Genomic DNA, 27991 nt, shown 5'->3' with positions numbered 1-27991 from the left:
GACCGCCCTGAGGAGAGCAAGCAGCCCCGCTTCCCGGCCAGCCCAGGCCAGGCCCCGCCTTCGGGCGCTGCCCGCCCTTCCGGGCCGGCGGGCGCCATGGGTGCCGGCGGGCTGTGGGTGAGGACGGCGCACACAGCCCTCAGCGGGGGCTTGGCGCTGGGGCTCTTCCTGCACCGCACAGGTGAAGCGGGGCCGCCGCTCCCCTCGCCTCACACCCGGCCGTGGCGGGGAGGGAGGGAGGGAGGGGGGCGTGCTGCCCGCCCCGGGGGAGGGGGCGGCCGAGGGCCGCGCCCCTGAGGTGAGGCGGCTCCGACCCCGGCTCGGGCCGCGCCGGCCCCCTGCGCCCGGGGGAAAGGAGGGGTGTTCGCCGCCCTGGCTCGGCTTCTGGGCCCTGCGGGGGCCCCTGAGGGCAGAGGGGGGGCTGTGGGGCGCTGGGGAGCCCCTTCCGTTACCAGGTTGTCCCCGTCGCACCCCACGCCCTCTGGCCGCCCGATTTCTCCCCTTTTCCCCCTCCCTGTAGGTGCGGGACCCCTTTGTTAAAGTCAGAGAGAAAAATCCTAAGCGCTTCACAAGGAACTACTGCTCTCTTTTTTGGGGGGGGTACCTTTCAGATTTTCAAAAGCAAGAGGAGCGCGGGGAGCTGCTGCAGCCACTGATCTTCGTCTTACTGGTTTTGTGCTCTGTCCTGCTGTACTTTAAGGTGTCTCTCATGGATCCGGGTTTTGTTAAGGCTGAAGAGGAAGCAAAGGTATAGCCCTTCAGGAATGGAAGAAAGTGGTGAGGCTGTAAAATCTATAGGCTTGCTTTCTTTTTCTCACTCTGCTAGATAAGAACAATCTGAAAGTTTCTGTTGCACTTGGCATAAAGGAAACATACACAGACCATTGGAGATTAGGCCAGACAGTCCCCGATTCGTATTCTGTAACAGCAATAGGGTTCACAGACTTCAGGCATGTCTTTTACACCACACTCCTGTTGCAAGTGCACTGTGCCATTTGAGCATAAGTCCTCTCTTGCATCAGAGGCTGCAGTACCCTATGGAATGTATACATGACCTATTTTATGCTAACCACCACCAAGTGGTACAAGTGCAAAAAACCCAATCTGAACAGCAAGCATGGAAGAAGGTGCTCTCTGCAGCTCTATTTATCGAACTGTTTATAGATTTGTTGCCCTCTCAGAGGACATGTACACAAACAAGTTACAGTGAAGTAAATGGAAATGCAAAGATTCAGTAACTGCGAGACAGCCTACTCCAGGTTCACTGCCTTACTGTTTGTGTAGAACAAAAGCATTATCAATTTTAATCATCCATCATTAATGTAAATCTTGGCTGTGTTATGGATAAGTGGCACTGCTTTTACTGAAAAGACATCATTATTGTCTTTGGAAGTAAAGTCTAACCTTGTTTATTTTTGTCCCAAAACATAGTGTTAGTATTGCTGTGGTATCTTTTCCACAATTATTTCTGCCTCTGTGTAAACGTTGTTTTGATGGTTACAGTAGCCTGTTCTCTCTCTCTGTACTTTAACTGTCTGCAGCTTCTGTAGGAACGCTAAGGCATTATTTTGTTTAACCTTCCTAATAACAGAGATAACCAGCACTGTGTAACTGTTAAGTAAAAGGATCCAGACAGCCCAGTCATGCCAAGACAGCTGCACACAAAACCTCCTTAGTCACTCCCTTTCTCTTTTTTTGTAGGCAGGCAAGAGTGAAGAACAAAGTATGGTGATAGCCCAAGTTCCAACTCATATTAAGATGCGGCGTTGTGGTTACTGCATGGTGAAGGTAGGCATTCATAACATACTAGAAAAGAATGGGATGAGTGATTTGCAAGCTTACATTTTTTTTGGCAACATCTTTGTTCAGCTGCTGTTGCCAGTGTTTTTCTGCTCTATCATTGCTGCTCACTGCTCAGTGGTTTGGAGGCATGGCAGATCTGATTAATTCTGTCAAAGGGTCACTCTCCTGCTGAAAAACTCACAGAAAAAGTAAATACAACTAGCAAATTGAATTCTGGTACAGTCCTGAATTGAAAAGTGATCCAAACAAATTGTGTAGCTAAAGAGGTAGTAGTGATGGACATTGGCATGTATGCTAGTTTTCCAAGGCTGAAATAAGTCCCTGCTGGCTCACAGAAACAAGGATCTTCTTTTGCCATGGGAAAATTGTACTCCACATTCTTACTGCCCTGTCAGTCAGACCTTACAGTATTGTCAAAAAGGTTATTTTGAAGATATCTTGATAGAGAGTCAGAAAGGCAGTTGAGCATAACATACAAGAACTGCTGGTAGCTGTGAGGTTTTTTGGAGGCCTAAAAACAACAAAACATTAGCCTGAATTGTAAAAGATAGTATGAAGGAAAAATTAGAGCAATTAAATTAGCTCTTAAAACAGTTTGCCTAAAGCCTAGAAAGGCCTGTTTTCAGAGTGATCCTTATCAGTTTAATAAAATCAAGCATTATCTCAGCTTCCATAAATTCCTGAAGAATATCTACCAGGAGAAGTGAGCTTATTGCAAGTGGAAAAGCTGGCAAAACATATATACGCTTCAGGAACAAATCCTAGGAGGCACTACTTTTCTGAGCCAGATCTTTCATCTTCTCTGTTCCTGGTACTTGATCTGCTTTCCTGTGCAAGTGTCTTGTATTCACACAGAAGCAGAGACACTTTCCTCCTCTATGCAGTCTCATGAAAACATCCCATCCCTGCTCACTTTATTTGACAGCAGTGGTCCTAGTTTTCCACATCAATACTCTGCTCATGCTTTCCTGAATAGACTGATTGGGTCTATCTCCCTCCTTTGCACACTGGACTTCCTATAAATAGGTAGATAATAAAGAAAATGTATAGATAGAAGTAGTGTGGGAGACTCATTTAATTTGAATCTCACTCATTTATATCTGTATCAGGGGAATCATGATCCCCTTTAGTCGTCTTAGCAATGTTTATGCTGTGCTATTATGTCAAAATGGAGTGCTTTTGGGACAGTACTGCTGTGGAGGAAGACTATATTGCATGATGTTCTCTTCTACCAAACAGTGAGTTGAACCAGTGGACTGTTACTAGCGTTTGTTTGGTTTTGTTTTGTAGCAACCAATGCGAGCCAAGCACTGCCAGCTGTGCCAACACTGTGTACGGCGTTATGACCATCACTGTCCCTGGATTGAGAACTGTGTAGGAGAGAATAATCACCCCCTCTTCATAGTCTACTTGAGTGTGCAGCTTATAGTTCTGCTGTGGGGAGGTCACGTTGCTTGGTAAGACCTGGAGTCAGCACTTTGACCTCTGAGACTGCTAAAAGTTTTGGTGCTTATAGAGCCCTGTGAAGGGTTTACGTAGAACATAGTGACTGGATTGGCTTTGGATTTGCATTGTATCTTCACCCTCTTTTGCATTCTGGAGATCAGCTTTTCTGAGTTCCCTAGTCTGCTGAGGGACAACTTAGCTGATCAATAGTTGAGCAGAATCTGATGATTTGGGTTTCATTGTTCATCTTTGTCTTAAGCTTAAATTAACAACAGTACAAAAGCTAACTAATTTTGCTTCAGTTACTGTAATATGATCTTTGTTTACAAATCAAAGTACTGGAGACTCCAGTGGGGTTTCACCTGTACACCTGCTCAGGAGAGAAGTTAACTGAAGAGGATTGTCTCTCAGCTGTCAGGGGAACCAGCATCTTTTAAACTTCTGAGAATCTAAGTCACTACTGGTGCAGTCTCTTAAGAGTTTATAGTATATTAACTCTCTGTAGTACATGATTATCAGAAGCTCACTAGTTATGAGTCAAACTTAAGTATGACATCAGGTTTGCTTGGCTTATGTAACTAGTTCTACATCTTTAACTGTGAATTTATTTCTCTTTGAATTGAAAGGTCAGGCCTCTACTTTGAACAGTCCTGGGACTGGCTGCAGCACAACATATTCCTCCTCATGTCCTTCCTCCTGATAGTCATATTCACCATTGTTGTCCTGCTGCTGCTTATGTCACACCTCTATCTGATCTCATGCAACACCACCACCTGGGAATTCATGTCACATCATCGCATCTCCTACCTGCGACACTCTGAGTTGGAGAATCCCTTTGACCAAGGGGTAGTCCTCAATTTCTGGAAATTCTTCTGTTCATGCCACCTCACTACATGGGAGAAAATCTACTTTCACAGGAACGATGAGCCTGTCTAGTCATAGTAGTACCTACCTGGTAGAGTGCCAACACATCTGCAGGTTGCTAGGTAAAGCTTTGCTGATGCAATTGCTGCTGTTCCCTTGCACGGAACTTTAGTACATCATGAACTATGCAACCTGTTCATCCTGCACATTACATTTCAAGGATAGTCAGGGTTATTTTTGTATACAAATAACACTGTTAAAGGGGAGACACTGGTTCTGGGAAGGCCAGCAGAGCTGATTTCTGGAGTGAGCAAAGGTATCTCTCTAAATTTACTTCCTTTTGTTAACTGCGTCCACATCTCTCCAGAAGAGATGCAAGAGTAGTGTGAGCATCCATGTTCACTTCTCTTTCCCAAAGTTTCCCTCTCCTTTTGCTGCAAGGGAGCAGCAGCTATTAGAGACAATACCAGCCAGAATCAATATAATTCCTGTGGCCTTTCTTCAACATAGTTCTCACTGTGAGAACCATAGTGCCTTTTGTCAGTAGTGTTGGACATGTAATAGAAATATTTGAGTAAATATTTGGACAGTCAAAAGCAAATTTCATTTTGACCACATGCCTCAACTTAATGCTTTTCACAAAGATTTGAGGCTTAATAATGTGCATGAGAAATGGCTGTAAAGCACCAAATTCAGCTTATGAGATAATTAGCCTGTACTTTGTGATGCCCTGACCAGCTTCATAACAGTTTTTTCTTCAGGTTGATGGTGTTGTTAACAATTCACAGACTATTTTGAATCAAGTCAGCAAAGAATGATACCATCCACTCTTCTTTGGACAGAAAAGTAATAACTTGCCCACTGAATTATTTCTGCAGGTAATTTCATGCTCAGGCCTTTACTGTAGCTTGTGGGGTGGGTACTTCTTGCCTAGCTCAAGTAACACTGCTGGTAATACTACTACCTCAACATACTAGTAAAATTTGAATAAAAGAATATGAAGTTTCAATGCAAGAGGAAAGATTTTAGGTTCTGTTTGTTTCATTGAGATGAGGGGATGCTGACAGCTTTCTAGGACAGCAGCAAGCCTACTTGTTTTCCATTGTAATAAAAGGTCATACTTCCAAGTTTCCATGAGGAACTAAAAGGAAGTTTGGGGTGACCAATTTTAGCTTTAAAGACAGAAAAGGCTCTGGTGTGAATTTTAGTCTTCACCCTTTTCTGTTTAAAAAAAAACAAAAAAACAAAAACACAGCACTACAACAAAACCTTAGTTAAAATTATTTTGTGCTTTAATTGCCTTGGCTCAGGAAATAACACCAGCTCAGGAGCACATCTGGCAAGCTGGTAAGATGCACTCACGGTTTAAAGTTGACAAGCACTCATGAAAGGACAGTATAGCCACTAATACAGCACAATAGTCCAAAAGCAGCTTAAAAACAGCAGAAGGATCCCTTTTTTGACCAACTCCAGAGTTTGTAATCTGTGTCCAGTCTGGCTTGTTCAGGGTAGAAACTCTTATCAGAGGGATATCGGAACACTAAGAATTATTTTCATAACAATGGTATACCTTCCAGAAAGGATTCTAAAGTTTGTTTGTGTCAGTGTGGTACCTGCTAAAGTATGGCTCATCTGCCACATAACAATTTCTGGTTCTTCAGGTATTAGTCAAATAAAAATTTGTCAGCAGGTACTACAGCTCAAAACATAGTTTTGCTCTGGTAATTCTTTTTAAAATGCACTGGGATGGTAATTTACAGTCTTTTTTACTATAAACTATAAATTTAAAGATTAAGTATGACTTTTTTGGTTCTTTATGCCTCTCTCTTTGAACCCAAGTTCTACATTTCACCTGTGCTAGCAATCCACTGTGCTACTTACCACTTTTCTTAAGGTCAAGGCCTCTGTAAAGTCACAAAATGCACTGTAGGGGCCAACAGCAAGCCAACCATTACTATTCAAACAAGAGTGAGGAAAATGTGTATCCTGCTTTAAATGGACCATTACGCTGCAAGGCAGAGCAGGAGGTTGAAAGGATATTTGTATGTGGGAATTTTCAGAAGCAGTTATACTTGGCCCTGATAATAGGAAATTTAGGTTCAGTGTGAATTATTTCTGTTTTGCACAAACATAGCTCTTACCTTTCTACGTTGTGAAGTGCTTAGGCCAGCCTTGATTTAATAATGATGACTCACTAGCTGCACCCAAACCTTATCTCCAGATATAGCACAACTGTGTTAGTTCAACTTCTGTCTACCTCTGTTGATGACAAACTGAAAGAGTAATAGCTGTGCATCCCTATTTGTTGTCAATGTGATTCTTTATTTCTAGATAGCCTTCCTTTTTTTGCCCAACAAGCTAACACTATGAATTTAAGAGAAGAAAATGTATTTTATCAAGTATAATTACAAGATATGTTACCAGGCAAATGAAATCACCTTTAACTTACTGATTTTCCAATATTAATACTGTCATTATTTAGCTATCCCAAAAAGATACAAGATATACACATTGATAAAATCTGGGGAGAAACAACTTGACTGCAGTCAGTTGTACATGACAGCTGATGACACCATGCAATATGTACATAGACAACTTGAGTGAGAAGGAAGGAGGAAAGAAAATATTACTATTGACATTTACAGAGAAAAATTAAATCCTGCGTGTTGAGCAGAATATGGTTAGCCCTGATCTGAAACATTCAGCTAACACAAAGGAGATGAAAAGCTGAAACTTCATTATAAGGAAAGGTATCTTTATTTAAAAAAAAAAAAAAAAAAAAAAAAAAGCATATGCAAAGCTGTGGCTTTTTTATATTTTTAAAAACAATAGCTAAGATTTAGCATCCTCGAAGAAGTAGAGAGAGACTCCTTTTCCTTAACATAGATCACTTGGATCATTATCAAACCTGAACGTCCTTGTCTTGGTTGTGTTAAAATCCATCCCTTCTCTGGCATACACAGTTATGAGTGGGAATGGGCATAAAATCATTACGAAGAGGGAATGCTGCATATCTTTTCTAGAAAATAGGTGAGAAGCGGCCATTCCCTGTGCTACTATGCAACTTTATAAAGCTGTGCTACTTAGTTTTTTTGCAAAGAGTAACCTGGGTTGCAGAGATGATTTGATTTCATTAAGTCCAGCTTAAATTCCAAATTGCCATCTATATTCAATGGCAGCAGAAGATACATCCAGTCAAATGTTAATTACTCCTTAAAGATAATTGACATCTAGTATCCCTCCAACAAATGAGGCTGAAAAAAACCACAGTAGGTTAACTCAGCTTGCAGAACACTCTCATCCTGGGGTCATCAGCACTACCAGTTCTATGAATTCTGTTGACTTTTCCATTGCCCGTGCCAAGCCCTTTCTACCCTCCCTCAATGTGGTAACAATCTGTTCGTGTTTCTTACAGCACAGGAATCAAACATCTAAAAGGTGTCTGGAGACAAAGTCAAAGTCCTTGAAGACAGTCTGCTCCTTACGGGTTAGGAGAGCAACCTCCTCTGGAGGAGTAAGGATTGGCTTTTGTGATGTAAACTCTTCATCAAAGTTGCTGATGTCGGTCGGATCTCTTAAAGTGGGCACAAAAGGGGGCTTCAGAGTCCTGGCAAACAAGGCATCCCAATCAATTTCCTGTAAAAGAAGGTAGTGAACAGGCCAGACTGACATTAAGATTATTTATGAAATGTCAAAGTAAGAGGGAGGATTGCAGCCTTCCTTCCAGATCATTTGCCACATGTCTTATTGAAAAAAGGCCCAAACCAAACAGCATAGCTGGTGCAGGCCAGGTAGTACAGAGATTCCATACAGTCTAAGGCTGTTCTTCGGAACACCAAGAAACAGTTACAGCTCAAACTATATTTAGGAAGGAAAAAACTGAAGGGCAGCTGTGACCTGGTGTATCTGTGGACTTCCCAGCAATTTCTGCTGACATCCAAGTTCTTCTCTTGCTCCAGTGCAAAGCCAGCCAGGGGCTATAAGGCTAACAACTTCCGGCAGATAGGTAATGACTAGGAGGAATGGTAACACCTTTGCCTGGAACAGACGTATACCCTTGACCCAAAGCAAATGTGTCTTTAACCTCAATTTCTCTTAGGATTCATGTATATCCCGCAAATACAGGTGCCAAATAGACTGACTGGCAGTCACTGTCATCACTAGACAGCATCTGTGACTGCTGCAGTTTGATTTAAAAAGGGGTGTTTGTTGATGGCTCAAAAGGTAGGTACATTTGTATGTAGAAGCAGCACAATCAGAAATAACAAACTGGCTCTGGAAGCTTACAGATCCTACAAAACACACTTGGGGGATGTCATTTCAAACATGAATTGAAACACATATTCCTGAATAGAGCAATGAGGTGCAACAGAAGCTACCACTAAGATCTCACTGATAACTTACGAAAATATGCCTCAATACCAACAGAAAGCAAGTCACTCTCAGCTCAAACACAAGAGATGAGGGGTAGGGATAAAGTGAGTTCCTACCTTAAAAAAGGCCTGGATTTTAATCTCTTCTGCATCTTTTTCCCCAGCTCCCAGTCTACGTTCTGGACATTTCCGAAGAAGCTGCAGGAAATATCAGTTAAAAATTAAAAAACGGAAACAAGGATGGACAGAAATAATGTTCCAGATAGAAAGCCAAAAGAGAGGAGATGGACTGACTCCTCAGTATCTTCTCATTTTCACTTTGCAGCAAGGCCATAATCTGCTAGTAACAGCTCAGACCTAGTTCCTTGTAAACAACTTGCCAACATCAATAAGATACCTGCTATAAACTGCACGAAGCATCCCATCTTAAGTGTGCACCTGTGACTACTGGGTCACATTCAAAAACTGAATCAAGCCATCTCTACTGAATGACTCTGACTCTCCAGCCCTTGAATCAACACTCCTTATTTCAGAGTTAGCAGCAACAGCAAGAAGCCTGCTTAGTCATCCTTAGACAGAAGAATAGCATTTATGTAAAGAGAAGGAAATGAAAAATATGTGTAAATTTTAAATGTTTCCTTAGTCTGTGTAGGCAGCTCCAGATTACACACACAAATGCTATCCAGTCTTAATAGAGTCCCTCTGCATCCACTTACACAGTAAATGCAAATTCCTCAGGCTCCCAGAGACCCATCAAGCCCGTTACCTTACGGATTATAGAAAGTGCCTCAGACGAAAGGAATCTTGGATACCGGACTTCATCATTGACAATACTGTCAAAGACTTCTTCCTCATCATCTCCAGGAAATGGTGACTGCAATTGTGACATTTTATTATTTAATCCATAGAGCACCCATTCTTCACTGGTAAATAGGGATGAGAATAGCAGGGAGTTGTATGGATTAATTAATGTTTGGCAAGCACTATGAATGAGAAGAATGTAATTTAAGTACTAATAAATAGTTGGCTACATTCAGCAAAATTTTATCTCAGGTGGTCAGCTACTACTCGCCCCAAGACTGCTTAACAAGATCCTCTTAGAGAAAGGTAGCCTTACCTCACCAACAAGCATCTCATAAATGAGTACACCCAATCCCCACCAGTCTACTGCTCGAGTGTATGAGATGTCCGTCAGGACTTCTGGAGCCAGAAATTCAGGGGTGCCACAGAAGGTGTTTGTGCGGTCTCCAAAACCTATTCCTGTAGGAAAGGAACACTTTTGTAAAATCCAGCACACATTACTAAATGGATCACATGCAGCCTCACCTTCTGAAAGCCATGGTTTATCACTTGATAATCTAATGCTGTTAACTGGTTCTCATCAGTGCTTGTAAATGCCAATAAGGAAGTATGAAACCTGAGACTCCCTAACAACTCCAAATAAGAAATATACAGACAATGCTTAAATAAACAGCAAAACCAAGGAAACTTTCTGCAGATTCCATGGCTCATTTACTCAAGTACGCATTTTGTAGTATCCTATATTCTGGCTCCTTTGAACAAGCAAGCATATTGCAAGCTCCTTTGTAAGTTTCCTGAAGTACTCTTTCCAAGTTCATCATGGCCAGACAGATGAGGTTTGTTGTTTGTTTTGTTATATATTGTTTTTTTTGTTAGGGGTTTTTTGTTTGTTTTGGTTTTGGTGGGTTTTATTTTTAAGACGGGGATGAATACAAGTTACACACAACCACCTCAGTACCTGTATTTGTGAACACATTACTAAAGCCCAGATCCTAAACTGGTTCTGATGATTCAATTTCAGCTTCACCAAAGTCACTCACCTTCTTTACACAATCCAAAATCTGCAATCTTCACAAATCCTTCAGCATCTAAAAGGAGATTATCCAATTTCAGGTCCCTGCAGGCAAAAGAGAGGAAAGAAAATGGTGGATGAAGTCTGAGGATTGCCATCCAACCTCTTTTTTTTGCAAGAGGCAGAAGCTAGGTATTAACAAGGAGAATAAAATCTAAATTGAGTAAAGTCTACACGTGGTTTAAATAATGTATTATTTGGAAGATTCCCCTTAATTTATTGATATTTTCCTCTTAATGAAAGGCTCAACAAAGCAGCCTGGAGTTGGGTGCGGCTTATTCATCTGGAAAAGAGCATCCCACAACAAATTACTTGACTATCAAGCATGACAAATTACTTGACTATCAGTAAAAAAGAAAGCAGTGACTTACAAGTGCCCCCCAGAATGTATTGACATGTCACAGAGGATTAATCACCTGCAACATGTCAGATGTATAGCTTCTAGATGAGTTTCTTTACTGTAAGCACGATGAACATGCTGATAGCAACAGACAATGGGGAAAATAAAGACAGACAGAAAGATTAGAAACACCAGCAAGATAGTGAGCTCCAGACAAAGCTACAGGAAAAATAAACTTCTAAGTTGCTGAACCATCTTATACTTGATCCTTTGCCGCATTACCTATAAACAATTTTCTTCTCATGCAAGAACTGGAGCCCCAAGACTACACAGGCTGTATAAAACCTATAAGAGAGAAATAGTTATCAGGAAATATATATGAGAATCAAGTTAAAAATTTATAGTGCCTGTAAACTAGACTAATTCTAACTCACTGTGCCATATGCTCTGGAAAGACATCTTCATGTATGCGCATCATAAGATCACCACCCGGAGTATATTCCATCACAAAACAAGCATGATGAGGTGTCTGGAAACATGCAAACATGTTCACAAGGAATGGATGATCAGAAGAATTGACCACTTCAAATATTCGCTTCTCACAGTTCAAGCTGCCAGGATTGAAAGAATGAAAATGTCAATGTTAAAACTTGGCAGAAAAGCCTGTTTTGAGAAAGACAAAATGTGAAGATTTTCTTCATTCTAAGTTAGAGAAATAAAAAGTGAGGGCTAATACAATATTTATCTTATATACTTCCAAACCTTGAGTTTTAGAGTGTTCTTCAGGTGTTATTCCACCAGAAGCTAGAAAGCAGCACTGTTATAAGTTTCCTTATTCCTGATTTACTTACCCAAGCCTTAAGGTCACATTTAACCTTAATAGCACCATGACCAGTACACATCATACCTATTAACATTTGATTACAGGTGTGTTAATGTAGCCTCTGGCAATAGTACCATCAACAAAGCTCACCTATCAATTTCATCTCTCCTAATAATATCTTTTTTCTTCAAGGCTTTGATAGCATACAGCTTCCCAGTTGCCTTGTATTGGGCCAGCAGTACCTGAAAGACAACAGAAAAGCTGTACTTCAAACAAATCTGTTATTTCCTTATTGGATTACTTTGACTCTCATTGACACAAACTATTTCCATCCACTCCAAACAGTCCGTTCTCAAAACCAAGCTCAAAATAACTCCAAATATGGAGTACTTTTTTCCTGCTTCTTGTGCTGCAGCAGTCCGGAAGGATATCAATGTAAGTTACATTCTTTTCACAAACAGTAGTATCACAGCTGGCCCAGTGCTTTATAAGCACCTCAGAGCTCTCACAGCAAGCAACTATGCACACAGTTTTTGGGAATGGAGCTATTCCACTAGTGATCACCATGATAATGAAAGGAATGGTAATGGTGTGCTTTATGAAATGACTTAGTGCTCCCAGGATGGTTTTCTCCAGGCTTTTGAAGCCAAATCTTCAGGAGTTTTGACTGTTAACCCCAGTTATCAGCTGCTTGTGTGGTTGGGCTAGGTTTGTTTTGTATATCTGCATTGCAACAAATCTCTTCTGCACTGCAATGTTTCTATTCAGACTCTGAGGCAGAGGCCCATCTTCACAACCACAGTCCTACTGCCTTCCTGCATGAAGCGTATGCTTCTATACTACCTTCCCAAAATGGCCACGTCCCAACATAGCAATGCAGTGAAAATCCTCAAGCTGAACTGTCCTTTTCCTGCAGAAAAACAAAGAAGAATTGCTGAGACAATACCCAAAAGATGCATAAACAGATAACAAAGGAGTGTGTATTTGTGTTAGGGGAAGAAGCTCTGTATAGCAAAAGGGAAAGCAAACAGCTGTGTCAACCACTCCTTGCCTAAACTGAAATCCTGAAAATTTAGGCTTGCTGCTGCTGTTCTGCCACTGAAGAGAGGAGTAGGTAACCATACAGTGAGGAAACTGCTCCCAGTGGCAGCAGTCTGACTTCCATCTGTACTGCCAACAGGAGCAACAATTATGACTCTCCAAGGCTTGCTCTCTCTGTTACTTCCCATAATAGGATTAGTTCCCCTCCACCCCCATCCTTGGGGTTGTAAAATTCAATTTCGCCTACACTCCTTTCAGCAGGTTCAACAGCAATTGTGTTAATCAGACATGAACATGTATATCAAGTGCTAGTAGGACAAGGGCATAATGAGAAGTTCTTAAACAAGAATTGGAAGTGAAACGCAGGGAGACAACAGACATAAGATGTTGCTGGAAAAAAAAGTAGCTGAATAAAGAGATGCTATAGAATGTTACGTCAGCCACAAGGTGTTACCAAGGAAACTCAGGCTGCAGAATTGCTTGGAACGAATTAAAAAAAAAAACAACAAAACAAACAAAAACCAAACAACAACCCACACCCTAAATGCTTTAGTCCAGGATAATCTTTAAAAGGCAGCAGATACTCCATATTCCTCCAGTAAGTTAAATGAAGGGCTAAGTACCTACCGATGAAGGACTTAACTCCCTCCTCAGCCTTCTCAGAGAGAAGGCAGGCAGGTGCCTGACTGTATCCTGACTACATGGTTTTGAAGATGGGACCCCTTGAAAGTGATGATGAAATTATGTACATAATTCTATGATCTGAACTGCAAGATCAGCTTAGATTTTGCTATTTGTGATTTTTCGGTCAGTATTTGTTCAACAATGGTAAATTTTTTTTACTTGTCCTGTTTCTCGTATATTTACTGCTGTGTATCCTTGTTACATACAAATTGTGTGTATATATAACTGCCATAGACTATAAACAACTTACTGTTTTATACCACCCTATGTAATGAAAGACAGTGTATCTTGCATATCAGTAGAAACAGAAGAGTGTGAGGGATGCCAAGAGTGTTTCTGAAATGTATTACTTAGAATGCAGACACGTCTAAATATGCTACACCATAAAACTTCAAACACAAGGAAGCACCTGAAGACAGTAAAGTGACTTTACCCTCTACTAAAGTCATCTATTACATTGTAGTGTACTGTCTATCAACAGACTAAGTATTGGCGTTAATAAGCAGATAAGGCGCAGCAGACGTGGACAAGTAAAGTTCAGAGCAGACTTTTCATGGTATTGTCTACACTCAGCACTAAGAGTCTGCTGCTGAGAAACCAAAGCATATTTTGAGCAGAATTTTAGACTGCATGGTCAAAAATTTCAGCCCAGTGCCTCTTTAATCTGTGACCCAAGACAGCCCATGCTGTCCATAGTTACCTTGGAGATGCTGGGATTGGAAATTCTGTTACAGCAGAGCTGCAAGACTTCTCCTCAACATGCAGCCTCTTCAGACACTAGGAACAGAAAGAAAATTACAGTGCGTCATCCTCTGGAATCACCAAGTCAGACCTGAACACCCACATTCAAATTTTCTCCTCTGTCATGATCCAGCATAACCACAGACTAGTTTTTGCAGTTGGTCATTGCCTCTGCTTGGAGGAAAGCAGCATGAAAACAGATTGTCTATGGTCACACAAAACTATTCCCATGTACGGTATTTTTTTTTATAGAGTTAAACCCTTTAAAATAAACGCTTTTTTAAAGTCTAGGATAAAACATTTCCTTTCTAGAAAAAAAGGCACCTTGTGTCACAATATGCAAAGAATGCAGTTTTCTCTGTCACTAAAGCCAAATGAGAAAGGGTAAGATGTAGTATAACACAGGTCATTAACCATTATACTACTCAAAACAATTTTCCTGCTCCTTTCTGTAAGAAAAGTAGAGCTCTTCTTGGTTTTGCCCAGTTTCTTTAATGACAAAGAACTTCATCTGGTGCTAAAAGCCTGCTGAACCTCCTTCCCTGCTTTCTCTGTGCAGCCATCTGTTCTGTACTCTTGCCCTGAACTCTGAATGCTGACCTACCTCCCGTTTGGCTTCTCTAACAGAAGCAACTTATAATTAAAAAAAAAAAAAAAAAAAAAAAGGGAGGGGGGAGGAAAGGAAAAAGGGGGGGGAGGAAAGGAAAAAAGGGGGGGGGGGGAAGGAAAAAAGGGGGGGGGGAAGGAAAAAAGGGGGGGGAGGAAAGGAAAAAAGGGGGGGGAGGAAAGGAAAAAAGGGGGGGGAGGAAAGGAAAAAAGGGGGGGGAGGAAAGGAAAAAAGGGGGGGGAGGAAAGGAAAAAAGGGGGGGGAGGAAAGGAAAAAAGGGGGGGGAGGAAAGGAAAAAAGGGGGGGGAGGAAAGGAAAAAAGGGGGGGAGGAAAGGAAAAAAGGGGGGGGAGGAAAGGAAAAAAGGGGGGGGGAGGAAAGGAAAAAAGGGGGGGGAGGAAAGGAAAAAAGGGGGGGAGGAAAGGAAAAAAGGGGGGGAGGAAAGGAAAAAGGGGGGGAGGAAAGGAAAAAGGGGGGGGAGGAAAGGAAAAAAGGGGGGGGAGGAAAGGAAAAAAGGGGGGGGAGGAAAGGAAAAAAGGGGGGGAGGAAAGGAAAAAAGGGGGGGGAGGAAAGGAAAAAAGGGGGGGGAGGAAAGGAAAAAAGGGGGGGGAGGAAAGGAAAAAAGGGGGGGGAGGAAAGGAAAAAAGGGGGGGGAGGAAAGGAAAAAAGGGGGGGGAGGAAAGGAAAAAAGGGGGGGGAGGAAAGGAGAAAAGGGGGGGGAGGAAAGGAGAAAAGGGGGGGAGGAAAGGAGAAAAGGGGGGGAGGAAAGGAGAAAAGGGGGGGAGGAAAGGAGAAAAGGGGGGGAGGAAAGGAAAAAAGGGGGGGGAGGAAAGGAAAAAAGGGGGGGGAGGAAAGGAAAAAAGGGGGGGAGGAAAGGAAAAAAGGGGGGGGAGGAAAGGAAAAAAGGGGGGGGAGGAAAGGAAAAAAGGGGGGGGAGGAAAGGAAAAAAGGGGGGGGAGGAAAGGAAAAAAGGGGGGGGAGGAAAGGAAAAAAGGGGGGGGAGGAAAGGAAAAAAGGGGGGGGAGGAAAGGAAAAAAGGGGGGGGAGGAAAGGAAAAAAGGGGGGGGAGGAAAGGAAAAAAGGGGGGGAGGAAAGGAAAAAAGGGGGGGGGAGGAAAGGAAAAAAGGGGGGGGGAGGAAAGGAAAAAAGGGGGGGGGGGGAGGAAGCAGTGCAACACTTCTGTGAAGACTCCATGCCAAAATAGCTCACTGGATTCTGAATCCCTGGAGATCGGCCAGCTAATGAGGAGGTGCCTACCTAAAGTATAGTTATTTCTCCAGTAATAAACAAATAAGAAGAACTGGGCCTTGAAAGAATACCAACCAACAAAGAAAAGCCTCCCTATTAGCCCAGACGATTACCGGAGAATCTGCAAGTGATGGTGTTGATTCTTTGGAGCTGGCCATCAGAAAAAGGCGTGGAGGCTTGGGTGGTGCTTCATCAGCAAATGTAAGCTTAGCAGCAGGAAAGTCACTGTATTTGTAAGACAAAATTGAAGGAGATTGCCTTAGGGCAGAACATTGTACACAGACACCTTTATATCACCTTTGCTATGTTAGTTCAGTCCAATACACTGGACAACAGGACTCCCTGATTCACACCACAAGTCTGTGAAGTATCAACAAGACATATGCCCTCCTAAATGAATGAAAAGAAAATGAGCTATTAAGTTGGTGATGGTTAAACTCACGTTTCAACACTAACTCTCTGATGCTATAAAATTAATGAAACATAGGTGTGTAGAAATAAGTCACTATGATCAAGAATTTCAAGGAAGTCTTGATTTTAATAGCAACACACTAATTGACTCGAATTTTTTTTTCCTGTTCCAGGTCTTGTGAATCAGTGGGAATAGTCTCTTAGAGAATGACTAATTCCCTAAAAATTAATTCCAACAATGTTTAAAAATTGGGGGGGGAGGGGAATTATCTTCTATAGCATATTTAAAAGCTTAGCTACGTACCTTCTGAGTGCTGCATTATGCTAGTGGTTGGGGTACATGTAACCTCATGAGAGAAGAGTGCATTTTTACCACAACAATTACATTGTGACCTTGCATAGAGTTCAGTTACTATACTGGCGAAGACATTTAATGAGTGGAATTTTCTTTCCTTCACAGCGCAGAAACAGTACATCTTTCTGTGTATATAAAACAACTTTTGAAAATCTGCTTTTGGGTTGTTTTTTCTTTGTATCACAGTGTTTACTTATCACCACTTTTATGCCCACAAATCTTACTGCAGAGGAGAAAAAAAGCTGCTGAAGTTTCCCTGGCTCTGGAACACACTGCTTGTTAGGACAGCAATTCTGGAAATCGGTCCAACTGCTAACAATAAATCAGAGCTAGCCACAGCGTACTGAACACCCCACTAAAACCACATTGTTTCAGGCAGCACTGACTTTTCTTAAAATCCTCAATTAAGTTCCACAGATATATTTTTACAGTATCTTCCTCCACCCTAGTAAGGTGCAACAGAATTTTAAGACCTATCCTATACCCATTCCAGAATGTAATCCAGCAACACTCAGAACATGACTTACCTACTCAATTTGGACACTGAATCAACATGACTTTGCGGGGAAACCGGAGAGAAGTCTGTGTGAATGGGATCATGAAGTGGGGGACTCAGAGTGCTCATGGAACTACATGGAGGGAGGAAACTCATCATCAGGCGACCCCAAGCAGCAACATTTATGTTCATTTGAGGAGCTCGGAGAAACTCCTTCCCTGGAGGAGTCAGAGTCAAAACACCAGTGAGATTACAATGCACAAATTACAATCTCATGTACTGTTAAATTAGCATTTTCACCCAAACACCGGTGGGTTACTCAGAAAGGTAGCCCACCCTAGGGAGAATGGGCTTTTTTTCAGGGAAGAAAGTTTAATAGTGACGATGATGAAACAGATCCACTATTTCACCTAAGTTCAGTTCCATGTAATATAATATCAGGTAGAAGTTGCATAAAACATTAAAAATTAATTTTAAGTCAGGTTTTCTTCTATTTCAATACTGCCTTTTAATCATGCAGCCTGTTAACAGAAAGTTTATGAAAATGTCTTAAAAAGAGTAAAACGTTTGGGATGTTTTCATTATTTTTACTACTTCCTGAAGAACGTAAATATAAAATCTCATTTATCCCCACTGCCAGGAGATCTCAGCATGTAAAGTCTTACCTTATTCAGTTCACAAGAAAGAATTTGCAGACAAAAAAGAAAGTATGCAAGTTATTCCACTCCCTCAACTATTAATCTGAGATGCCAGCTCTAAAGACTTGACAATCAGTAGCCTGTTCATGCATAGTCTTCTACAATTCAGAGTTTTCCAGAAAACCTTCCAATATCTGTTCATCAGTAACAGCATTGCTGGTTAAATTAGTAGAGCTTGAGTCCTGAATCTTGCCAAGAAGTCCGTTAAGTAACTAGTAATTATATCTTCCTAACGATGTTAATTGTGAATAGAAACACTGCAACAATATCACATTACACACCATGCTGCAGCCAGGCTGCCTGCACTTTTTGTGACTGAACAAATTTTCACATTCTAATACAGCCCACCTACTTACACACAGTAATTACCAAGCATTTTAACGTCTCACAAATTTAATGGGATAGGAGTGCACACCAGCCTGCTTGTGCAAACCCCTGCCCTCACCTACACACCCTAGATAGTAAGTTCTTCAGCAGCTTACCTTTCTGTTTGGGGAAAATGCGCTTCTGTCGCTGCAGTTTTGGCTTTCTCTCAATAACAGGATTACAGAACATCACCTGTCAGAGAAGCAAAGGGGATTTGTCAGGATTCTTCATTTACACTGTGAACATGAACTTTCGCAGATGCCTGCTCTCTCATCAAATTCTCCATTCATATCTGTTTGGTAAGTTAGGAGTCACTCCCACAGACTCCAGACTGAGTTACTCTAGCTGCACCCTCTAAATATCTGTTATTTCAACTGTGGTTTTAGATGTTGAAATTTTCTGCTGCCTGAAATGCAGGTAGCATTTAATGCAGAATTAAGACCAATTCATATCCCAAACAAAATTAATCTAATTTGTAAAGCCATGCTTAAAGAACACAGCCATTTGTAGGGGAAAAAAGGTCTGTGGCACAGAAGTAAAAACAAAAAAACCAAAAACAACCCCCACAAAACAAAACCACAAAAAACAAGAAGGCAGGGAGAGGAGACAAATTTTGGTATGCGAGGTCAAGATCCTACTTTTGGAAAGATAACCATAGGAACTTTCATCACAACACAAAGGAGAAAGTACTACAGCTTTTAAGGGATTATCTGGATGATCTCTTCATTGATGGTACTTCAAACTATTATTAGCCTCAGAAAGATGATAAAATAAGCATACCCAGAGGGAATTTGGATCTCTGATTCTACAGTGCCTGTGATTCAATTTTGACCATTAAGCCATATGTTTAATTAAAGTGTCACTGATGACTCATAATGAAAGCAAATAAAACCGAACGGATTTCACAGCACACACACATATAATTACAGTGGAGCAGCTGAAGAGTCACTCCAGGCTATGGCATGCGTACATCTATTATATCATGTTGTTCCTTATTCTTATATGTGATACTGATGCAAAAGGATTTCAGGTGTCATTCTACCCTTCTAGACTATTGCTCCTTCCATTCCTTGTATCCTGGGTTGAACAACTGCTTTCAGGGCAGGCACCCTAAACACACAGAGTTCTCTGAAAAAGAAACAAAGCTTACATTTATACCTCTGCAAAAAGCATTCCTTGGGGTTCGAGTGAGAGGCACATCCCATGACGTTCATTATCAAGGAAATCATCCAAGCGTAAAAACTTCACTGCACATAGTTCTCTCCAGTCTCTCCAATAAATTGCAATTTCTAGCTCACGAGACTGGTGGGATGGGTGAGTGGTGGGGGAATTAAAAAAAAAAAAAAAAAAAAAAAGCAGAAAAGTTACATACTGCCCCATGCTCTGGAAATGGCACACACACGCTGTTGTAAAAAAATCAGTAAACTAAACAGTATGCATAAGAAACTTCTTTAATCCTTCTGTTCCATGCTTTCTCTGATGTTTTCAGATCTTCTTAGCTAGAGACCCTCTTGGAAATGGCTGTCTTGGCTCCCCATTTCAGAAATCCCTCTGAGAGCCACTTTGCTGGTAAGATGAAATAAAACTGCTCAGATAAGGAGAGAAGGACAACAGATGCTGTTCAGGCTGAATCTCTGCCAGAGATGCACTGCCTTCAGGGGAAGACTAAGATAACTGGCACATAAAAGGACATGGGGACAGCAGCAATACACAGTTGAATGAAGTGGAATGGCAGCTAAACAAGCAAATCAGGTAAGGTGAAATGGAAAAACAAATACAGCACAGGCAATCTGTGGCAGACTTACCCGGTCCAGCTCAATGACAAAGCTCTGGTCCCATGCCTGGTTATTAACTGGTCCCCAGTTTGTTTGGCCAACAACTTTATTGTCCACTTTGAGCACAGCAAGGACCTCATCTGGACAATGAAGAAAACATGGATTATAATCTTTTACCAAAGTAAATCTCTCATGCTGAAGGTGAATATCCCAATCAAATGTAATTTCCAGGAGAATACTAGGAAGACCAGGTATAATGCAATTTATTCTTAGTTTTGCAGAAACCAGGTTTCTTATAATTACACTCATACCAGGCTAACCTAGTACTGTGATGAAAAGCCCCCAGGCTCCCATACGCCACTCACAATTCAACAGGGAACCCCATACTCACTACATGGCTCTTCATTCCGCAGGTACTTCCCTGCAACACTACGGCCATGAATACCCAGGCCAACTCGTGTTCGGGAAAGGGACCTCAAATCACTTGGGCTGCCACAGATAGGAGAAGAACTTGTCATTCGGGAACGTCCTGGAACATTTTCCAATAGATCCTGACACCCCATCAGTCTCACTTCCAATGTTCCTGAGGAATTTTAGGAGAGTAAAGAATATTATTATGTAAAAGGTAAAGTGATTCCAGTCAGCCTGTCCTTACAGGAGTCCAAGAATTTCTCAGGTTCATGATTTCTGGGTTAATAGCTCAAATCTACCCCAGGTTAATAGACTGCAAATCCATATGATCAGAAAGCTCTGGCTGGCCTACGAAGACATAAGTCCAGTTCCTAGAAAATCAAATGTCCATATAACAAGAGGCGTTACAACAACAAGAAGAAATGCAACTCATTTTTCCCTCTGTCCTCCTCACAACAACATGCCATGCAGGATTTATGTACCTGTAAGGGCTGTAGGTTTGATAACTGAAGTGGGTTGGATGCTGCCATGCTGAGCTCCCAGGGAGGAAGTATTTACAAGTTCCTGCTTGATGAGTGCTCTTTTTGGGTGATCAGGAGAAAGCTCACTAAGCTGACGTTCCAAGGACAAGCGCAGCAGGTCAATCTTCTGAGAGGACTCTTGCAAACGACCCTGAGCCTAGCAATATGAAGTAGAACAGAAAGCAGGCAGAAATTTTCAATGTACAGCCTCAGTCCAGGCAGTATTAATCCTTTGTGAACTACTAGAGCAAGCTTCAAAAAAAGACCAGGTAACATCTTACTAATAAAAGAACAAGATGAATTATTTTCCCATAGATCCTGACCAACCCCATCAGTGTCACTCCAGATGTTCCTTAGAAATTTCACCAAAGCAAGGAATGTTATCCCTAGAAGGGAAAGTGATCCCAATCAGGCTGTCCTCACAGAGAGACAGGAACTTCCCAAATTAATAACTCTTGGTTAACTCTACTCATCCATGCAAAATCACTAATGTTGAAGCATGAAACCACCCTCTCAAGAAGGCCTGAACAAGTGCTTACCTCAGCCAAAAACTTGCGATCTTGTACCCGACTCCCTCCTAGGATCTTCAGCACATTTTTTGCCCCCTCAGCTACAGCAGCTTCAATGCGCAGGTGATGCCTCAGCTCCTCAATACGCAGCTCCAAAGCACTGATGGTGGTCCCAATTCTCACTGGCCATTTGGGAGATAAAATATGGTGAGGATAAAAATTGACTGAGTATTGTGGATCTTAGGGCTTTGGCTGCATCTATTCTGGGTTGTATCAGTTACTTACAACACCTTACCTGCTGGATCCACTGTATCTTCCATCCCTCCCGCTGACTGAGATACTTTCACAATGTGCATGCGGATTATTTCAATCTTTGTCTTGCTGTCCTGAAGCATCTGCTGAGCTGTAGCCAGCAGCTTCCGCTCCTGCCAAAAAGAAAGCATATGCAGAGAGAGAACCATGCTCATTAAAAATGGATTATGATGATGTGTTCACATAGGAGGATGAGGTGGTACCCGCAAGGTGGGTCATAAATGATTCTGAAATGGCATACATAAGCAGTTATGTAAAGGAGACACTGCTGAGGATGAAGGACTTCAAGATCACTATCTCCATTTGCAGAGGGAAAGGACAGGTCAAGGACATGTCCAGTTAATACCAAGCCTTGCAGTCACTGAGACTTGTGGTTCACTGGTTAACCGTGCTTACAGAGTTTTGCAAGCAGAGGTTTTGCACAAATGAAAATATCACAGCCCTGTACGCTGCTGGTCTTACTGAATTAAACTTCATAATAAGCTTGGATTTTTTTTTTTTAATTATCCCTTGACTTTTAAATACAATTATGCCAAACTCAAAAAGTAGGATGAATATAAAACCAGTAAACCTCTGAAAATTTTTCTCACATAAAGAGATACCACATGCTGTGCTCTATCCTAAACAACCTAATGATATCAAAACATCACACCAACACAGTGTACAATACCAATGCTTTTTTAATATTCTTTCCTCAAGTCAGTGACTGAAAGTACCTCTTATACCACCGTTACTACCTTCCCAGGCTTGGAACAGTTTTTCTGGAGATAGCACTTCTACCACACCACTTCCTACATGATACTTTTCTCTGGCTCAAATCTGCCTCTAATCTAGAGTCACTATAAGCATTGAGGTTAGATGCATTAACACCTCTATGTTGGCATTCAGCCAGCTAAGTTAAGCATCTAGACCAAAAAAGTAATGTAGAGTCTGTAGCTGGTAGGGAGAGGTAGGTCTTTGCAAAGGGCCATTCATCTGTTCGAGAATGATAACACAAGCTACTCTCTAGGTACCTAGCACTTTCCACTGAGACTACAGAAGGATTTACATGGCTAAGTTAAAACAACATGATTCCCAACTCTATCATTAATACTACTAAGCAACGTTCAAGAGCAGAAGTACAATCAGCACCTGCTATTTAAGAACTGCCAAAAGGATCAAAATTGCCAGACTATGCCCGTCTGTCTGGTCTAATAACTCCCCTCTCACAGTGATCACCACCAGATGCTTCAGAAAAGGCACAGACAACCACATCATAGGTCAAAGTGGAATAAACTACACTTTCAGAAAAGCATTTTCCTAACATCCAGTAATTATAGATTGGATTAAGTTCTTGGCAAATGAAACATGCACCATCCAATTCCTTTTTGATTCCTGCTAAATTCTTGAAATCTGTAACATGTTGCAGTAAGTCTAATGCTCAATCACAGTATTGGTTGTCCTGTGCTTTGGTTGACATTCTGTCACTATGCTGAGAACCAAAATGCAGAGCTAGGATTCAGTCAAGCAAGCTTCGCAAATCAATTTCTTTTACACACTAATTATCAGAGAGAGTTCTTGTGTATGGACTTTAAATAAAAATTTTGATCCGGGAATCCATGTTCCCAAATGGTTGCTTATTCCTGCTTACCTTGGATGTTGAATACATTTGGATCATGTTCTCAGCTCCTTGTTTCACTTTCATTTCAACATGCAGCTGCTTTTTCAGAGCTTCAACCTTTCTTGTCATGGGGTCCGGGTTTCTTTCCCAGAGACAAAGATCTGGAGATACAGATCCATCTGCACAAACAATACAATCAATACCACTAGTCATCTTTTCTCGTATCATTTCACTGGGTTATAGATGGGTAACTCTATAAAAGAAGGTCAGGCTATAAAATAAGGTACAAAAAGGTCTTGTCTACAAAATGGACTGCAAAACACTATTTCAAATGAAACTCAAGCTCATATCTGTAAATATTTCTTAGTTTATCAGTGAACATGTCCTAACAAGTAGTCTTCCAATTTTATACTCATTCATCCTGTAAGTTGTTTGGATGTTCAACTGCCCAGAAACTCTATTGAAATCTCTTCAATTCCACCTACAGCCTACTCCTGAATATTGCCCATGCTCAGCACTCTCAGCTGGTCTTCCCCTTACATTGATCTCTCATATCGCCTCCGTTCACCTTTATTGCCCCATTCTCAGCTTTTTACTGCACGGATCATTTAATCAGCTAAATACCAACAGAAGAAACTCCCACTACTTGTGAGCCCTCAACAGAAAAATATATCAATTCAATATATATAAATATTGAAGCACTATAACAGAATTTTCCTGTCAATCATGACCCAAGACCTACCTGTCTTACTCTTCTCTTTGTCTGTTATTACAATCCTTGCATTAAGCTCCTGAAGTTCCCAATGCAGTTGCTCCAGTTTTCGGTTGGAAGATTTCAGCACATGCTCTATATGAACAAGATTCTTTCTGTCTGTTGTTGCTTTGCGCAGGTTTTCTGCTCCCTCTTTAATCTTCAGTTCTTTCTGTATAGCGCGGCGAAGTAGTTCCTTCTCACACTCCAGTTTTTGCTGGAAGCTTGGATCCATTAAGTTCACACCATTGCCCAGCTGCAAGAGACAGCTGCCCTGCAATCAAGCAGCATTGGGCAAGAGAATTTCAGATATAACACAGTTCAACCATTTTTATGATATAGCAATACCCTCATAAGATTCCACTCCTTCATTTCATTTAGAAACTGGTTCACGCAAATTCTGAAGCCAACCTTTTCACCAAATTTTCAAGACCAGACTTACATTTAAATTGTAGAGGACAGAACACAACTTTGATCTTAACATGCCTTAATTTGGTTTTAAACCATAATGGAGAAAAACCTTCATCTTACTCGTCTCCTTGTTATTTAATGTCTACACACATCTTTGTTATCCAAGTATCAAAGCCCAGCCAATATTTGCCCTTGTTCTGATCAACATTAACTTTTACTAGTATGATGTAGTAGATACAGATTTTTATCTGAATATGTCTTGATGCCGACTGTTCAAAGACACATCCCGACTAACCTGTTAGAGCTTTTTAGGAATGTCACAAGCATGCATTAACTCTCAGCTGTTACCCTTGAAGAAGAAAAATGTAAAACTTACAACTATTTCTACAAATGAGCAAGCAAAAGAGTAAGCTCAAATTTCTGCTGTATCTGAAAAGGGAACCAGACTGTTGTCTCAGTCTCTATTCTGTTTATGATTTAGAGGCAGTAAGGCCACTTTAAAACATTGATTCTTTTGAGTTGCATTAGTAGCATTTGAGCTTGTTCTGGGCTTTGTTTTACATAATTTTCAATACTACTTGTTCTAGTGATATATGCCTCATTAACAGCTCTGGACAGAGATGCTCTCTTTACAGACTCTGGACATACACAGTATAGGCAGTAGCAGCACAGGTATATCTCACTGACCAAGTAAGGACTGAACTCAGACAGGAGCTGTGAAAGCTTTATCCATGAGGATGCTACCTAACACCTTAGCAAACAGATTCAAGCAAGGGGTTACGCTTTTCTCTTCAACAGGAAGAGTACCTTTAAGGCATTCAGAGCAATTAATGTATTAATAACCTAACGTTAATGACTCATCATACTCCCTGCTTAAATGCAAAAGAAACGGTTGCACAGTCAAGCTCCACTACACTAACCGATTTAATGTCACACAGCATGTCAGTGACTAAAGACAGAACTCGGGAATCCCAACTTGCTTTCACACTCTTTAATCAGTTGACCACATTTCCAACAATAAACCACACTGGTTTTGTGTTACTTGCATACATTACTGCACTTTAGTAGTGTGCTCTGCATCCAAAGTCTATGCTGCTCACACAGAAACAATTATTTAATCGTATTAGTATATTTTGTTATGCACTTCAAAGACCCAACCAAACATCCTCAATCAGTTTTTGTTACCATTTCAGTCTAATAGCAAAATCATTAAAGAAGAAGGAAAAAAATCTATTTTAAAGTTGGCCTAAAACCAAGTTGGGTCTGCAACAGATACGCAATAGCCAAAATAGGAGTTGTTCAGATTTGTAACAAAACAAAAAGGTTCAGATTAACATCCTTATTCCAGGAAGTTCTCGCCCAATTAGTAAAGCCAGGAACTAAGCCAGAGCTTTGGAAAATGTCCAAAGTTTTGTGAGGAAGAACTTGAATCATGGAGTTCCTGAGTCACAGGCAACCTTTACCAGCTGCAAGTTGGAAAATCAGAAAGCTCTTTATCGAGTATGTAGCAAGTGACTATAAGGAGGTCACTGGTTGCAATTTTCATTCAAATAATTAGAAAAATCATACAGATTTATCTTCTATCCAAACTATGCAAATGGGCATAAGCAATCCACCCCCTGGATCTGCTCAGAGCAATGGAATGAGTAGTGGTGCAAGAGTAATGCCGACAATGGGTACTGAATACAGACACCTGGCTATTGATTCAGAGAACAGGTACAGTCTTGGCAGCTCTCAGGTCAATTTTCCTCCACATCACTCTCTGCCAAAAGCTAGTCTGAATACCAGTTAAAGCACCATGCTAATTTTCTAAGTGTATTTAGAATGGGAGCATGGTATGTTTTCCCAGATCCTTCTTCCCCTCTATGGATCAGAGTGCCATAACATTAACATTGTTTGCACCAGGAAGACAGAATATTCTATTATTGAGAGGATGGGAAAGCTGAATTTGCATTTGGGTTGATCTGTTTTGCATTCTCACTCAGGAATTTTGGTGGGGTGTCAAGATAATGCCACAGCCCATGCTACAGCTGTTCTTGGGTTCCCAGGGAAGGTCAGTCCTTCAGGGTATGTCTTCAATGCAATCCTGAAACACGTTTACGGCTTGCAGAGAAATACCCAAGCTAGCTTAAATTAGCTTGCTTTTGGTACTTGTAGCAGGGCTGCCAGAACTCACCCAGGGCTTCCGCTAGACTCATGTTGTACCAAAGCGTCTAGACTGCTTCCTAACTAGCAAAAATTTCAGCAGTATCAAAGCTGCACTTAGTCCTTTGGATTGCAGCCCAGAAGATCCCATCCCCTCAGTTGTTACGCCCAGCCTGGCAATGAGCTTCACCTGCACAAAGCCCAGAGCAGACCTGGCCCTTACAGTTTCACCGCTGACACAGAAATTGAGTTACAATTCAATTTAATGAGCTAGCGATCCCCCCTGCAGACCACACGCATTCACCAGGACATTTTAAATCACATCTTTCACAGCAACTTCATGCCATAGGGATGAGGCCTGCGTCGGACAGACTCATGCTAACCCCATTCACCCTTTATGAGAAAAAGCCACTGCAAGGTTTGGAAAAAGGCAATTGCAACCCTGTCTGGAGCCAGTCCCCTTTCCAACTCCGCGTTACACAAGGGCTGGCAAGGGTGGAAAGCAGCGAGCCCAGCGGGCACCGAGACAGGGAGAGCCCGGTCGGGCAGCAGCGAGCACTCTTTGTGCCGGTCTCTCCATCCCTTCTTTCCCAGATTGGGCTTGAAACGCCTCAGGGAAAGAGGGCAGGGCATCTCTCCCACTCCGGGGAGCTTATTCCAGAAACGAATGTTTTTCCCAGCACGGAGGCTGGCTGCCCTCCCCCGGCTCCCGTGTGCCAGCCCCAGCAGCCGCCTCGCCTCCCACACCCCCTCGATGCCAAGAGGGGATTTCCCCCGTGGGCACCAGCTTGGCCCAAAGCCCATTGCCGTGAGGCGAGGAAAGACATTTTTAGGGGCTCCCACCCGCTTCGCACAGCCTCTCCCACCTCCCCGGGGCGCGTCCACCGCGAGAGGCGGAGGACACAGCGGGAAGCCCCGCTCCCCTCACCACCGCCCCCTCGCCGGGACGGGGTCTTCCGGCGGAGCAGGGAGCTGCGGTTTCCCGGAGGGAAGACGGAGGGAACCCCCAAAGAGCGGAGGGGGCCGCCCGGGAGCGGGGAGCCCGCTCGCCTGAGGCGAGGTGAGGCGCGGCGCGCCCCGCCCCGCCCGCCATGCTGGTGCCCCTCCGAGCCCTCAGCGCGGCGCTCACCTGCGGGGTCCCCGCCGCCATTGCTCCGCGCTGCACCGCCAGCAACCGGCACTTTTTCAAACTTCAGCCTTCCCGGGAAGCGACGTGCCGCCGCCAGCGCCCTCTCGCGGGGTGCGGGCCCGGGAGAGCTGCCGGCGGGCGGCCCTGAGGGAGCGGGGAGCCTCCCCTTCCCCACACGCCCCCCGGCCCTGCCCCGCGGGGTCCTCGGCCGGCCGCGGTTCCCGCCCCTGTCAGTCAGGAGGTCGTCCCGCTGCCTTCG

General features: G+C 42.4%; 2 protein-coding genes across 3 annotated transcripts; one reads left to right on the top strand and one right to left on the bottom strand.

Moving 5' to 3' along the window:
• The first annotated feature begins 28 nt into the window (after positions 1–28).
• On the top strand, positions 29–9528 carry ZDHHC12 (zinc finger DHHC-type palmitoyltransferase 12). 2 transcript variants are annotated; one of them, XR_011322362.1, is made up of 6 exons: positions 29–181; positions 612–748; positions 1702–1788; positions 3094–3260; positions 3876–4991; positions 8651–9528. XR_011322362.1 is itself a non-coding variant. In XM_069772141.1 (5 exons), exons 1-5 carry the CDS (start codon positions 97–99, stop codon positions 4183–4185), a joined length of 786 nt encoding a protein of 261 aa, XP_069628242.1. In that variant the 5' UTR covers positions 29–96; the 3' UTR covers positions 4186–5908. The 2 variants fall into 2 exon arrangements, 1 of the variants encoding a protein (XP_069628242.1); XM_069772141.1 differs by lacking the exon at positions 8651–9528 and having other exon boundaries at positions 3876–5908.
• On the bottom strand, positions 5348–27991 carry PKN3 (protein kinase N3). The gene is made up of 22 exons (XM_069772128.1): positions 27733–27991; positions 24039–24321; positions 23327–23475; positions 21680–21809; positions 21415–21566; positions 20837–21032; positions 20335–20526; positions 19974–20083; positions 19327–19470; positions 18285–18360; positions 17136–17322; positions 15956–16067; positions 13948–14024; positions 12366–12432; positions 11673–11764; positions 11134–11310; positions 10982–11044; positions 10328–10404; positions 9604–9746; positions 9253–9360; positions 8604–8684; positions 5348–7749 (listed from the first exon to the last, which is right to left on the bottom strand). The coding sequence occupies exons 1-22, from the start codon at positions 27751–27753 to the stop codon at positions 7537–7539; spliced, it is 2850 nt and encodes a 949-aa protein (XP_069628229.1). The 5' UTR covers positions 27754–27991; the 3' UTR covers positions 5348–7536.

Source organism: Haliaeetus albicilla, chromosome 26 (assembly GCF_947461875.1).
Source record: "Haliaeetus albicilla chromosome 26, bHalAlb1.1, whole genome shotgun sequence".
NCBI classification, from domain to species: Eukaryota; Metazoa; Chordata; class Aves; order Accipitriformes; family Accipitridae; genus Haliaeetus; species Haliaeetus albicilla.
The sequence above is the reverse complement of the archived record's forward strand: the minus strand, read 5'-3'. Positions and strand labels throughout refer to the sequence as shown.